Raw genomic sequence first — 16,669 nt, forward strand, 5'->3', positions numbered from 1 at the left:
AATCATTTAAAAATAAAACACTAAAAATGAAAAATATTATACAAATGTAAACTTAAAATCAATAATTTAAAAATAAAAACAAATCAAATCTAAACAAGACACTTACACTACTAAAAAATATGAAATATTTAAGTAAACATTTTAGGTCTAGGGGTTTCAGACAGAAAAAAAAAGTTTGATAATCGTTGGTCAAAATAACATGGATAATATGATGATATACCGAGATATTAGTCTTGAAGACGTAATGTTCTCCTCTTTTCCTGGTGATGAGCAGCATCTTATCAAACAGGAAGAGGGTTCTCTCGTTCTTGGCCCGGTGGACGGGGAACGTTCCTTCCAGAACCAGCTCTCCGTAAGTGGTCAGATCAGGACCCTTCCAGTTGAGGAGCAGAGACTGGACCTCCTGCACGCAGAACACAAGAGTAGAGTATAAGAGAAGAGTTGAACAGAGTACAGTAGAGTTGAACAGAATGGAGTAGAAACTAATAAAGTAGAACAGAATAGAGTAGAACAGAATAGAGTAGAGAAGAATAAAGTAGAACAGAATAAAGTAGTACAGAATAGAGTAGAACAGAATAGAGAAGAATAGAGTAGAACAGAATAGAGTAGAACAGAATAAAGTAGAACAGAATAGAGAAGAATAAAGTAGAACAGAATAGAGTAGAACAGAACAGAATAGAGTAGAACAGAATAGAGTAAAGTAGAACAGAATAAAGTAGAACAGAGTAGAGAAGAATAAAGTAGAACAGAGTAGAGAAGAATAAAGTAGAACAGAATAGAGTAGAACAGAATAGAGTAGAACAGAATAGAGAAGAATAAAGTAGAACAGAATAGAGTAGAACAGAATAAAGTAGAACAGAATAAAGTAGAACAGAATAGAGTAGAACAGAATAGAGTAGAACAGAACAGAGAAGAATAAAGTAGAACAGAATAGAGTAGAACAGAATAGAGTAGAACAGAATAGAGAAGATTAAAGTAGAACAGAATAGAGTAGAACAGAATAAAGTAGAACAGAATAGAGTAGAACAGAATAGAGAAGAATAAAGTAGAACAGAATAGAGTAGAACAGAATAGAGAAGAATAAAGTAGAACAGAATAGAGTAGAACAGAATAAAGTAGAACAGAATAAAGTAGAACAGAGTAGAGAAGAATAAAGTAGAACAGATTAGAGAAGAACAGAATAGAGTAGAACAGAATAAAGAAGAACAGAATAAAGTAGAACAGAATAGAGAAGAATAAAGTAGAACAGAATAAAGTAGAACAGAATAGAGAAGAATAAAGTAGAACAGAATAAAGTAGAACAGATTAGAGAAGAACAGAATAGAGTAGAACAGAATAAAGAAGAACAGAATAGAGAAGAATAAAGTAGAACAGAATAAAGTAGAACAGAATAGAGAAGAATAAAGTAGAACAGAATAGAGTAGAACAGAATAAAGTAGAACAGAATAAAGTAGAACAGAATAGAGAAGAATAAAGTAGAACAGAATAGAGTAGAACAGAATAAAGTAGAACAGAATACAGTAGAACAGAATACAGTAGAATAGAGCAGAACAGAAGAGAGTAGAACAGAATAGAGTAGAACAGAATACAGTAGAACAGAATACAGTAGAATAGAGCAGAACAGAAGAGAGTAGAACAGAGTAGAATAGATTAGAATAAAATTGAACAGAATAGAGTAGAGTATAATAGAGTAGAGTTGAACAGTAGAGCAGAAATGAATAAAGTAGAACAGAATAGAGTAGAATAAAGTAGAGAATAATAGAGTAGAGTACAATAGAATAGAGTAGAGTATAATAGAGTAGAGTAGAGAATAATAAAACAAAGTAGGGTAGAGTAGAATAGAAAAATAGAGCAGAGTAGAATAGAATAAAGAAGGGTAGAGTTAGAATAGAGTATAATAGAATAAAATAAAGCAGAATAGAAAAAATAGAGCAGAGTATAACAGAGTAAAGTAGAATATAATAAAGTAAGAATAGAATAAGAATAGAATAGAATAAAGTAGAGTAGAGTTAAGTAGAGCAGTAGAGTTAAAGAGGCTACATGCAACTTTTTCCCCAAAATAAATGTAACAATAGCCTTTTTATTTGACCATTTATGACTCAAACATCTCCTGATGAGCATACTGACACCTTGTCCGCTCACAGTGGGTGCACCTATAAGCCTGTATCCTATTTTTCCTGTTTTCTGTCGGGTCGGATTTTTCCCGCGCTGTCTGCGGATGTGACGTCAAGCGCGTTCATGTTAAACGTTTCAGATCACTCTGCCACCACCGCTAGTCAGCGAACAAACTTAGTTTCTCAAACAATATATGTATTTGACTGTTCTTACCTCTGTAAACATAATGTTGACTTCTTTGCAGCGGATGACTTGTGAAGTGTGCACGTACGAGAGCGAGCAGAAAGGAAGAGCAGTTCTGTTTTTTGGCCACAGGTGTCAGTCGTGAGTTTAAATTTCAGAAAATCGCATGTAGCCTCTTTAAGTAGAATAGAATAATTTAATTATTCTAATGCTACTAATGCTAATTATGCTACACTAATTCTATTAGTTCTACTAATTCTACTAATTATGCTACGCTAATTCTAATGCTAATAATGCTACCCAATGGGGTGCAGCTGAATATTTTTCCATGACTTTCATGCATCATCACCATGAACTTGTAACAGAATCAGTGTGTGTTGAGTGACCTGAGGTTGAGTATTTAAGCTCTACACACACGTTGATCAAAGGCACAATAGTGTCAGTTCTTGGCTCAGTTTGTGCAGTAATCAGTGATCTTTAACCACCCGTACGGGTTCATAACAACAACGTGTGCTGACCCAGATCCATTAATGAACACATCCTCCACATCATGAGTCATGACTTCATTTTAGAATTAATCAAAGTATGATAATCTGTTCGCATGACACTCATTAACATTGTAAATCGAATATAGTCATATTCCGTCCGTTAATGCGACATGAGGATATATAATAATCAAGATCATGTATATTCAAGCAACAAAATTACTCTCTTACTCCATTAATACTGGATTAATACTGTGACTAATTAATACTAATCATGTCCTGCATTAAAAACCCTTTGTCAACACTGGACAGGTCGTGTTATTTTAGTATCACTGAGATGCTACAATAGTTGTTATTAATATTCTGAATTAGTTTTTATACTTTCTGTTTTCATTTTAATTTTAGGTAAAGTTTTTGTAATTTTGTTGTGTATTTTTGCCAATTCAAATTATCAAAATAAAACATTTACAAAAAAAAAGATGACATGTTTTATTTGTTTACCTGCAAGTTTTTATTAATTTTTATTTCAGTTTTAGTTATTTTAGAAATTGTGCATTGGCAACTACCTGAAATAAAATACTTTTTTACATTTTATTTTATTTCAGTAAATGTAAATGGAAACATTTTTGTTGAAATGGTCCAAACCTGAAGTCTCACTGCATGCTCGTGTTTCCTCTTCATGTCGTTGATGTACCAGGCGACTCCCGTCATGGTGTCTATGGCCTCGATCACCACATCATACCCTTCCTCCTCACGCCCAAAGTGTTTGGCAATTTCCTTTAGAAGAGCAGAAACACAGTCAGAAAGAAGAGAGACACTCTCACTGAAACATCTGTGAACACACAGATCACAGGACGACTGCTGTAAACCCTGAAGACGAGAGGACAAATAACCAAGATATTGCAACTGAAGTAATTTGAACATGCAACCAAATTCGCTAATTTGCATAATTAATCAGTGTAAATCTGTGTGTCCCAAAGTTGGGTTTGCGAGTTGATGAAAAGTTAGAAATTAATTAAATAATGAAAATGGAAAATTCAGATGCATAACTAGTTTTAAAATAAAAACAATAAAAAGAAATGGAAATATTTAATTTCTTTATCTGCATGTCACGTGACCATTAACCGACGTCAGAGAACGGTGAACATGCAAATGTGTTTTTAAATGATTGAAATATTAACTTTAAATCTTTAATGAAAATCTCAAAGCTTTCTTATGGTGCAACTAAGTGTTATTTTTCATCAATGTTTTGAATAAATTTTTTATATTTTCTGTTTTCATTTAAATTTAATTAAATTTTTATTTTTGTTTAAACATGTCTGTTTTTGTTCATTTTTATTTCAGTTTTGCTTTAGCTATATTGTAATTAAGTTAAACTAAATGAAATGTTGCCTTGGAAACTAGCTGAAATAAAATAACTAAATTTTCTATCTGTTAATGTTTAGTTTAAGAAACAAACATAGTTCATGGTTTTAGTTTTAGTGAACTATAATAACCCTGGTAAATAGGACCATGCAGGCAGGGAAATTATATTAACTAATAATCACAAACAGAAAGTCGGAAATTCATTGTTTAATCAAATTCTGATGTATAAAATAAAGCCTCACCCAACATCATTTCCTACTGAATATTCCCACGACATTATAATGCATTATAAATGGCAATTTATGCTGTTCTGGGAGGAGAGTGAAAGACAGTGATGTCAGCAACACTAAATATATAGTTCAGTCATGAAACTCTAGATGGCACAGGCTGATTGGTCCTTTACTAATTAGCAATCACATCATTACAGCATGGCACAAGCTGATTGGCCAATGCTTGCTCAACATTTAACCCTCTGGTGCGCTTTTGCGTGTCGGTCAAAAACGTCAAATTTTATTTTTATTTTTGTCAATGAAATGAATGTACTATGTTTTAATTTGATAATGTTTTTTATTTAATATTTTGTATTTTTAGGGGATTTTTTTAATACTAAATAATATTTAAGCTGTATTTTTTTTTTTCGTAAATCTTAAATGCTTTAGAGCAACAAACTTAAGTTTAATCTCTTTTCAAAGACGACACTTGGCAGATTATTATTGAAGTGAAATGTTATGAAAAATGCACAAAAATACAAATTTTCAATTTTTATATGAAATATATATTTTCAAAATCACGTTTTACTCTAAAAACAACAAGAAAATCAAAGCCATAAATCTAAACAAATTGTGTTCAAAATTTGAGCTTGATATCTCAAAAAAAAAAGAGCTTTCAGTGAGATTGTGTTTGGCTGCAGTACCAAACGCTTCCACTAGAGGAAATTCGTCTCCCATTAATTTCCAATGTGCTCATTTTTAACCGTGCAGAGGACGAGTGTGACTATTTTATACAGGACCATTTAACCTTTTCGAATCATGTCCATGATTTTTTTTGTGTGTGTGTTCAACACAGCAAGTGCCAAAACCTTTACCAAGTTTCGTACCATTCCAGTGAAGTAAAAAAAAAAGAAAAAAAAAAAAAGAAAAAAAACGAAACGTAAAATGTTTTGGTCAAAAATGACAGAAGAACACACTGGTTCATTGTTTTGCTGTAATGTAGTCTTGCAGTGCTATAGGACTTATGCGCCAGAGAAACAAGGGCGCCGTCATCTTTAGAGTATTGTCTTTGAACTTCCGTTTTTGCGGTCGCTCTGTATATCTCTATGGCATCGCTGTCCAGAAGTAATTAGCTTTTGAAGTGGATTTAAGTTAACGAAAGTTATCATGAGGACTGTAATGTTTAAAGCGGATGTCTTAACAAATGTCAGTAAACCGGGAAGATTTTAAAACGAGCCGCTCATTCATAAATACGCAAAATCGCTGTGAAAATACAGACCGAAAGACAAAAGACAACAAGCTCAGCGCTGAAAAGGGGCGGAGCTACATAAGGTCTATAAGAGTTCCTCTGAACCCCTCCACCTCCCCAGCTCCACCTGCCTAGATCTGCTACAGGATTAATGTGTGTCTATGTATGCATGTCTATGTATGCAGCAGCATTATATCTTACATGCTCACATGCTCTGTGTATATTAGCAGTACCTGAAGCAACAGGTGATATTTCAGGATCCTCTGAACCGGTTTGAGCAGGTAAGAACCCAACGGAAGAGAGCGCTTGAGCGACGCCTGTCGATCCCTGAAGAACTTGGCCAGAGTTTTATTCCTCAGACAGTCGGTCAACACCGCCACTGAACTACAGACAGAGACACGGACAGTTTAGAGACTGATTACTTGCTTCATGCATCAAAAATCATGTTGAAAATTAGCCTCCGATGCATGAATTACTATTTTGCTTGTTTGCTAGAGGCACTTGGTGCATCACCACTTTTATCAGTGGAATGTTGAATCTATGTTAATACATAAACATACAATGACATAAATTAATTGTGGATATGTGTCAAAAGTCATCACCCCTTGGTGCTTTACATGTTACATCACATGACTTTTAAAGCTGCAGTGGATGTCAAGCACTAAATGGTTAAATACAACATTAATTAAATGACTATTTTGCATAATTAATAATCAGTGTAAAAATAGTGTAAAATATCTGTAAAAACTGGGTTCATGAGTTGATAAAAAGCTAATAATTAAATTAGGGTTGCACGATATATCGGCCACTAAATCGGTATCAGCTGATATTTTTCATTTTATCGTTATAAGAAAATTTGGCCTATATATTAAAGCCAATAAATAATGGATTATTTTTATTAAAAAAATGTAACTGCTTGAAATATGATTGAAATCGCTTCAAAAAGGAAAATACAGTTCAGTGCAACATGTGCAGCACAAGTCTATAATATCGGCTACATAGAATTATAATGAGAACATCATAATTGTGTGTTTGGGACGTGGATTTTAATGGTGAGACTTTTGTTTTTGTAATCAGGCTCTCAAAAATTATATAAAAACTTGGATTTCTATTAATCGGCCAATATATCGGTTATCGGCAATCAAATATAATTAGAATTATCGGTTTCGGCCAAAATGTTCATATCGGTGCATCTCTAAATTAAATGATCAAATTTTTAACAATAAATAAAAGTTAAACACTCCCTAATTGTGTTTACCTGCAACATCAGAGAACTTTGAATATGCAAATGTATTAAATTATTGAAATGTTAACTTAAAATCTCAAAAAAAAAAAAAAAATTTTAGGCCAGCTGACAAAAAAATTGTGGAGAATCCCTGTTATAAAAGAAGCTTTTTAATTTTTATGATGCAACCAGCAGTGTTATTTTAGTGTCACTGAGATACTATTACAGTTTTGATAGTATAGTTATGTGTCAAAGGTCATCACCCCTGGTGGTTTGCATGCAACATCACACTCTAACTTTTAAAGATGCACCAGATGTCATGTCAAGGGTTAAATACAACAAGTGCATGAGATATTACATCTAAACAGTCATAGGAGTCTGAAATGAGTGTGTTAACATCCTAAAACAAACAAGCCAAACCAAACGGGACACGTTCTGCATCCCAGCAGGCTCATGTCACTCAAACTGTCTGTCTGATGTGGGTTATGAAGGACGTCATTGACTCAGAGGAATAATCTGTCACATGCATCAGCGCCGACACACACCGGAGGCAGACACACACTGCGCTTCACTTACTTCGGGTAGTTCGTACAGTACTGAGTGTAGATCTCAAAATAGTTGCTCTGCAAATCAAATGCGAGAAGTTTAATCAGTGTTGTAAAGGAATCTGAATATTTAGTTATATTTAGTATTGAGTACCTTGTCCACAAAGCAGCGGGCGATGGCCACAGGATCGCTGGCACACATGTCTAATGACTGTAATAACTCACTACAGAAGAAAACATAAAACTTTAGCATTTTATCATGGTGACTTATGGACCATAATAACCTGACAATCATGAAAACAACAGATTCTAAGGTTGACAATGTTTGACTGTAAATGTGTAACACTTTACAATAAGGGTTGCATTTAATAACATTCATTTACATGAACTTGCAACGACCTTATTGTAAAGTGTGAACAATAAATGTTGAGGCTTAGCTTGTGATGAACTCATTTTTAAATGATCAAGCAAGATGTAAATGAATCCTGCATTTGGTTATGAGTGCTGATAACCAGCACATCTGCAGGTTCACACGGAGAGGACGTCTGGAAATCTCACACGGTGGAGTCACACACACACACACACACACACACACACACGTAACACACTTGCCCAGATCAACGGTTCGCTTCAGTTTCTGGTGTCGTGAGGCACTAAAGACCCGCGGCTGTCAAACATGATCATCTGATTCACTCTGGGATGAGTGTGTATTCTACATGTTTGATGCATGTGAAGTAATTTACAGAACAGAAGCTGTTTAAATCAAAGTTCATTTGTATTAATCATTTTCAAAAAGGTGAGCAAAACATGTGATGGCTGATGGTTTAAACTACAGATTTAGACTATTAAATATAAAACTATTTAAACTGAGTTGACGAACAAAATGACTAAATAAAGTGAACAAATACTCAAACATTATAAGTATTTGCTGTATTTAAATACCAATGAAAAAAAAAAAAAAAAAAAAAAGAACTTTTGGTCTATGCTGATACACATTTTATATACATAATTATATATACACACACAATCGTATTAAAATAAATACAACAATAATTATAATAACAGTTATATTAAAACATTATTTTTTACTAGTATTTACTGTACTTAAATGCAAATTTTGTTTTAAATAAACAAAAACAGTTCTATGCCTATAAAAAAAAGATTATAATTTAAAAAATAAATACAATTATTAATAAATCATAAAATGTGTGTAATATATTAAATATTATAATACACTTTTTTAAATAATTTAAATAATTGAATAAATGAAATGTAGTAATAATAAAACAAATAACTGTAATAAAATAAGTAAAATAATATTTATAATAGCAATTATATTAAACATTTTAATCAATCTATTTACTGTATTTAAATAAAAAAGTTCAGAATTTTTTTAACTTTTGGTCAATGCTGATATAAATTAAATATTATAAAATAAATAATAATTTATAAATAAATAAATAGAATAAATAATCATTTATAAATAAAATCATTACAAAAATATGCATTATATATTAAATATAATTACAAACAATTAAATAATAAAATAAATAATTATATTAGGATAAATATAATAATAATTATATTAAAACATTTTTTTTTTTACCAATATATTGTACATTTCCAGGATCCTCAGTAATATTATGTTTTAGCAAATAGAAGTAAACAGAAACAGCTTCCTAACATTTTAAAAAACCCAAACTGGACATTTGAACACATTAAAGACCTAAAGTACAGATCCGACACAAGATCATGCGTATTAATAATAATAATAATAATAACAACTCCACTGATTGTGTCTGAACATGCTTTTGCAAGTATGGTTTAGTTATCAACTCTAAATTACATTACATGCATTAGGAAAGGTTTAATTTCCTTTTTTTAGGACCCAATACTGACGTGACACTGCTGTACTTCATTAAAGGTGAATCATCATCATCATGGTTGAATCTTACCTGTTGAACTCATAAATGTGTTCAATATTCCCAAACAGCGAACACACTTGCTCTGGTTTGATGGGAAGGTTCCTGGTGTCTATGATGTGCACAAGATAATCCTGCAAATTGGAAAAAAAAAAAGGAGCATAAATATTATTTCAGACTCAACCAATGACAAACTGTTCTCCATCTGGATTGGTGCTGTGATCTCTCAAGGGCTCAGCAGATGGCGCTAGAGACCTGCAGGAAACATGCTCACTAAACGCATTTGAAAACACTTTTACTTGCAAATGAGCTGGTCTTCTAAAGCACATACACAATAGTCATGCAAGACTAATCAAAGCATTTCATCAGAATAAGGATATCTATTTTGTTTCTTGGTTTTGCATACAAATGGTAGCATGGTGTTATTTTTTGATGTATCATTGACTACAATGCAAATATCATAGTATATGAATGTTATTTGAGCATATGAGTATTTATTCAGTATCATGGTACTCCTAACTGAGACGTCGCTGGTCCATGGTAATGCCACAGTACTTCTTTATGAGGTTAACAAGCTGACTGATATTCCAAAACTAAAGTTGTGCTCAACACTAGTGACAACAAACACAAACAATAATTGCAATGCATTGATTTAATGCATTGATATAATTTTCACATTACAAAAATGATTTTTTTTATTTTTTTTATTTTTTTTATAATAATGAGAACGGCATGAAAATTGTCATAATAATAATAATAAAAATAGAAGTTCCTTATAATGCTATTTTAAAGGTTCCTAATTTTCTTAGGAGCCTAGTTTCTCCTACAACAGGTTCACATGCATCCAAGATCAAAAACACTTTACTGTCCTCATAATCTCCACTACAGCATCAGCTCTTTTCTCTCAGTGTCTGAAACGCTTCCATCAAGGATTCAGTCTCTCTAAGCTCCGCCTCTCTCAGAGCTGCTCTGCTCTGATTGGTCAGAAACCAAACGCTCATTATCATATCTGAATCTCAGCTCTTGATCACAGTGATACAAACAGTAACGATGGTGTGGGTTTTACTACCCTGGTAAACCAGAGTTCTCGCGAGAGCACAAGTTGAATTTGCTCAGCGAGTTACTCTGGCGTCGAGTAATGATGCTCATTAAATATGCCCCTCGATCTGAGCTGCACCAATCACATCGGGTTATCTGATATAGGCGGGCCAGAGGCGAGATAACGACAGCGCTGTGACGTCGAAGTCATTAGTAAACATTGCAAGATGGCTATGGATAAATAGCAGTGGTTTGAAACGGCTTTGGCCGCTACAATGAACGAGTTAGACTTGGCTTTTTATCTAAAAGAGGAACAGAAGACGCCGCTCGAATCCTTCCTTTGCAAGAAGGACGTTTTTGCTGTTTTGCCGACCGGAAGAGTCTAATCTACCAGTTAGCTCCGCTGTTAGCTAAGCGTATGGGGTTTATTGTTGTGATTGGTCGTAGTGTTATCCAATTGCGTGCTGTGAGATTTTCAAATGCATGCTTGGTGCCGCCCCTCGAGCTGGCCGAGTTTCATTGATCGACACCAGACCATTAATCTTTTAGATTTAGGTCTGGATTTCCAGGCTAGGGTTTTACCGTATCAATCTCAGAAAACAGCGTCTTCTCGACATGAACAACACGAACCAAACTCTTCCTTCCAGTCTCAGATACACTACAGTGTTTGAGGGCGGGGCTAAGAGACACTGTTCAGCCAATCAAGACCAGAGGCTGGCATTATGCTAATTAGCAACAAACCTACGCAGGTTCAGCAAGAAGTGACGACTCGTGTCAGTTCAGAATCGCTTCTTTCTTTTAGGAGACAAAAACTCAATTTATCTTTGACATTCACTAACAGCCCTACTACACACAACATGAAAGGTCATATCCGAAAAAAAAAAATATTGGGGCACTTTTATTATTTTATAATTATTTCGAATCTAAGCATATTTTTGAAAGCTTTCTGTAAAAATGACAAATGCATGTAAACCATTTACTGCTCCAAATATGCCGAATCAAGCAGGACACATCATAGACACACACACACACGTCTGAAACACTGAGCCATCACACACACACACACACACGTCTGAAACACTGAGCCATCATCTCACACACACACACACACACACACACACACAGGTCTGAAACACTGAGCCATCACCACTCACACACACACACACACACACACACACACACTCTCACACACTAATGCTCATATTAGGAGATGGCTGGACTGCAGGTCTGGCTGTGGTTCAGAGCGCTGAGGCTCAGGGAGGAGTTCCACATCCTTCACCCCGAGAGCAAACATAATGAGCAGATCTTCTGCATGAGAGCCTCCATTATACAACAGCATCACATGTACATCAGCTTCAACAGAACACGCAGGTAACGTGACAGAACATCGGCGATGTGAAAGACAATCGATGCGAAGTAATAGTCAGGGTGTGGCCTGGGAAAACCAGACACTCTTTGCGAGTGTGTGTGTCCATTAGCAGCGTTTGCAATGACCAACGATCTGTCCAGTTTCAGCCAAACAGACTCAAACCAGGAGGGTGTGAATCACCATATTTGGGCATTTTCCTGTAGTTTACATTGACCAATGCCAAACCCATGCGTTTATTTTAGAAAGCCCTTCACAGCTGCACACGTAGTTCAAGAGTGCTCAACAATCCACATTATAATCCACAATAACTAACAACAAGAAAAAGACAGTAAAGTCCCGTCCGAATGTGCATCTCAGTGATCATCACGGACAGTGTCAGTAAAGATTACAGTGACTTCTACCTTCAGTAAAAAAGGTCCGGAAAAATGACCTCAGGTGATCCTGACCCCGTGCGAATACACCCGCTGTAAATATTAGGGCTGGGTAAAAAAATATAGATTTCTCGATTTTAATCGATTCTCATTTTTACGAACCGATATCGATACTTAAATCCCAAGAATCGATTAGTCATCCTGTTTTCAGCTGATGAATGACTGTAACATTGTAGCGCATCCCATCCAATATATCGCAATAATCTTTGTGCTTTGTTACTATTGATATGAAACAAAGTCTCAGATTTCAAATTACATCCATTTTCTTACGAAATTCAAAAACATAAATGCCGTTTTGTCGCTGTGGCGTGAGATCACTCTGTCTCAGCTCTAGAGAAGCACATGATCTTCTCTTCCGCCTTAATAACACCAATTACAGCGGAAGATAAACATGAATGAGCTTCTGAAAGTGTACAACTTATCGAAGTCCGTATCATGTGACATGGAGTCGCTCAATCAGTGTTTTAACCGTGGAAAGACGTCAGTAAAACAGCTTGTAAACAATGTCATGTAACGTCACATTTACCTCAGAAAAACCATATCCAGTGACCATAAACTCGTCAGTCAGCTAGAAGAATTAACTCTAGAGAGGAGCATTCTGCTAAATATATGCACCATATTACATAATTAATTGATGATTTTTAATGTTCTTCAATTCTTAATGCATGTTTGAATAAATCTGGCAGGTTTTTATGACAGCCACAATTTAAATGTATATATTTCATATAACTTTATTATAAAAATAAATAAGAATGTATTTTAAGTGTTTGTATACAAATCAGTTAATTTTTACCTTCAATATTATAGTAGGCTAATGAAGCCTATAGGCTACCACTGACTCCCATAGTTTACAGCATTAGTTAAGAGATTTGTTTTCCTTGAGAAAATTTGCAATGTATTGTCCCTGATATCCAAAATAATCAATATTGAATCGAATCGGAATCGAAATTGAATCGAATTGTGAAATTTGTGTCAATACCCAGCCCTAATAAATATCTACGTAAATGTTTTGTCATTTCGTAGTTTTCCGCATTTTTTCCAAGTATGGAGACGCTTGATAAAGCATTGTTGCGTTCTAGACGCTGGAACGAGTCTGTGGCAAAACTCAAATGCGCAAACACATATAACCTATATTTATATATATATATATAACACAGTTATGTCCGGTGGAACGATGTATTAAAGAACTTCAGATTGGATTGTGTTGGTAATAGGCACTAACGCTAAAAGATGTTTCGTGTCTCTAACAAGTGCTGTCGATCTTCTCTCTGATCTGATGGTGTGTGTGAAACACTTGAGTTTTGCCACAGACTCGTCCCAGCGTCTAGAACACTACTGATGCTTTATCAAGCGTCTCCATACTTGGAAAAAACGCGGAAAACTACTTTCAAACACGAAATGACGAAACATTTCCGTACATATTTACAGCGGGTCTATTCGCACGGGATCAGTATCACCTGAGCTAATTTTTCCGGACCTTTTTACCAAAGGTAGAAGTCGCCGTAATCTTTACTGACATTAGGTGTGTTTCCATCACAGATTTGCGCAAAACTTTTGCGATTTATTTCTAAATGTCGACAAAAAACGATTGCGAAATGACGGCGTTTCCATTAACCGATGTTATGCGACTAAAACTTAATTTTTTCATCTCGCGATAATCATTCCAAAAATCATAGCAGCGGACGTTAGTAGGTTTATATATCTCAGCCACTGCACTGGCCATTATTATTAATCAAAGGAGACGTATGTGTGTATCCAATCATTAGTGGCCAGGAAAGACTCTTATACTGTGAGCGGCTCATATGAGGAGTTTCTGGGTGTTTCTCCCTCAGATCTGCGTCGAGGTCTTGATTGTGGCATTTCTATGAGGTTTAGAATCCAGTATTCCTGTCATTCTTTTGTCTTTTATGAATTTAATAAAGAGCTCTGTCTCGTATTCTGTCCAATCACACCGCATCATCTACGTCAGCTGACCTGTAAATGCACAAAAACTGTTTCCATTGCAGTTTTGCGAAATGTTTATTTTCCGAATTGCCTGAAAAACCTCCTCATGCGAGCGAGAAAACTTTTTTGCGATAAATGGGAGTTTTGGCGAAATTGACATGTTTCCATTGGGCGTATTTTCAATTCGCAATTTCAAGTGCAATTTGAAGGGTAAAGGAAACGCGGCTAGTGTCCGACATGATCACTGAGATGCACATTCAGACGGGACTAAAATCCAATAGCACATCACTGCAGTACACGAGATCCAGGGGGCGGGGTTGGATCCAGATATAAGGGGTGGAGATTGGTAGGTTTAGGTATATGTAAGGTGGGAGGAGTTGGATCTGGATCCAACTCCTCCCCCTGGATTTCATGTTCTGCAGTGAGGACCATCTCCTAAAATCACAGAGAAGCTCTGGTAATCATTACTTTACCGCACCTCTCCATGTTACACTAGTCCCGTCCGAATAGGGCTTTGACCATTAATATTACAGACGTCCTGTGGTAAAACTCCATCACTCCATCTACCCTTATAACGTTAATCCCGGGCGAATAGGGCTCAAGGCACTAAAAACACTCCATTTCCAACAGGAAGTCCATTTGATTATTTAAGGAGCTAAACTAGGAGCTGAGAAACACATTCAAGAACCTGAATGGACTCCGATTTCAAATTCCCAGACGATCCTAGTAATATATGACATCAGTTTCTGACTTACTATATCCAGCGCAGCTGTAAAACACACACAGCTCACTAGAGCCCAATTATGACCCATATTTAAGACCCTTCAAACCGGTCCCTCCGACCCATAATAATTATAAACCTCATAATGGAGTAAAAGGCAGGAAGACCTTTTCAAAACCGTTCAGGCAAAACTAAGGGTTACACTTTATTTTAAGGCGTCATTGTTACAGTGTAATTAATATATTTAATATTAAGCAACTACATGTACTTACTATAGGGTTAGGGTAGGATTAGGGTTTGGTTGAGGGTTATTTACATGTAATTATGCATAATTTACTGTTATTACTATGGTAAGTACATGTAACATATGTAACAAGGACACTGTAAAATAAAGGTGTTACCAAACTAAGTTACGAGCAATGCAGTGCTGGTGGATGCAGGGTTCGTACAGATACTGTAAAATGAAATTCCAGGACTTTAAGCACTACTTTTCATTTTTAAAGAAATTTAAACAATAAATAGCGTTCTGTGTCTCTTTAATGTGTCGTGACAGATCGCTCAGTTAAAGCCGCTCTTGAACCGATCATCTCGTCCTTCTAGTTCATTTATAGCATCAAATAAACATGAATGAACATCAGAAGGAATGTTATTTTAACCGTGGAAAGACGTCAGTACACTCCGTTTCTCAAGTTCTAATCCTCCAACGTTAATCTACTCACTCTCCTGACTGCTTTGCCGGACAAAAATGGCGGATTCGGCGGATGATGATTGGTCAGATCGCCTGTCAATCAAACTCCCTGCGAAGGATCAATTGCCATTGAAAGGATATGACAAAGATATCGCTTCCCTTATTCAAACGGATATTGAATATCCGCCCATTAATATATGATTGATCTGAAGAATGAAAGCTGGATTATATACTTGGATATTTATATGAGCAATATTACGCTCATAGCCATGAGAAATGGCTCTATATGTATATCAGACGAGCTGCTGCGTTAATTTTGCGCGAAAAGATCGTTTTATCGGTAAAATTAAACACTAATTTCACTCTCAATATCATGTCTTTCTATAATTCAAGCGCTTTTCAAGTACCTTTTCATAAATATGGCTGTTTTCAAGGGTTTTCTAGGACCTACATTTCAGAAAGTCAAATTCAAGCACTTTAAGCGCCTTATACGAACCCTGTGGATGGAAAGTCTGTGCATAAGGAATGTGAAGGTGCAAACACATTCCTGTATGAGGAGGAGTGACACCTGAGAAAACCTACAAACCCGAAGAATTCCCGTGTTCAGCAACGAGACATCCTGCAAACGCAGAAGCATTGTGGGAAACGACTAGAAAAACACCAATCAGTGCCATGAAGTCCAAAACCTCGACGGCTCTTACAGTCAAACACTTATTCAGACCTTCAACATTCCTCACATTATCACAGTTTATCCGCTATAGTTTAGAAAATGGTAATAAAATATGAGCAGAACTCATTGATATTTGACAGGTTTTGTCCGTCCTTCTGTTAGACTGTCTCACACATGAATTATGTTGAATATCTGTCAGCTGTTAAATTTAACACTACACAATTAGATAATACCAGTTTAGCTCAACCAATCACCAAGCAATGCTTCATTTTGTTCAGTCTGTGTGTAAAAAGAGCATTAGCAATTAAAGACAAAACACTTCAGCAAAACATGACCAGCTCAAAGTGTCCCAATCAGTTTTGGTCCCAAGTAGTCACTGTATGAAGAATTATGGGGTATAATATGTCACAGTTTACTTTATTTTGCTCTCATCACTTAGTGAGGATACATAAATGAACTATAGAATAAAAGAATAAATTCATTCAAAATGTATTAACAAATATATAAATT

General features: G+C 35.3%; 1 protein-coding gene across 9 annotated transcripts in view; it reads right to left on the reverse strand.

Annotated features, from left to right (window-relative positions):
* Nucleotides 1-16,669, reverse strand: part of LOC309479578 (pleckstrin homology domain-containing family G member 3) — a 63,004-nt gene that overhangs the window by 10,082 nt on the left and 36,253 nt on the right. For all 9 annotated transcript variants that reach the window (XM_082143708.1, XM_082143707.1, XM_082143710.1 and 6 more), the window contains 6 exons: nucleotides 9,332-9,432; nucleotides 7,531-7,600; nucleotides 7,408-7,454; nucleotides 5,840-5,990; nucleotides 3,429-3,560; nucleotides 221-403 (listed from right to left, as the gene is read on the reverse strand). In XM_082143708.1, coding sequence (XP_081999834.1) covers nucleotides 221-403; nucleotides 3,429-3,560; nucleotides 5,840-5,990; nucleotides 7,408-7,454; nucleotides 7,531-7,600; nucleotides 9,332-9,432 — 684 coding nt within the window. The remainder of the gene's footprint in view (nucleotides 1-220; nucleotides 404-3,428; nucleotides 3,561-5,839; nucleotides 5,991-7,407; nucleotides 7,455-7,530; nucleotides 7,601-9,331; nucleotides 9,433-16,669) is intronic.

Source organism: Leuciscus leuciscus, assembly GCF_965113295.1.
Source record: "Leuciscus leuciscus genome assembly, chromosome: 17".
NCBI lineage: Eukaryota > Metazoa > Chordata > Actinopteri > Cypriniformes > Leuciscidae > Leuciscus > Leuciscus leuciscus.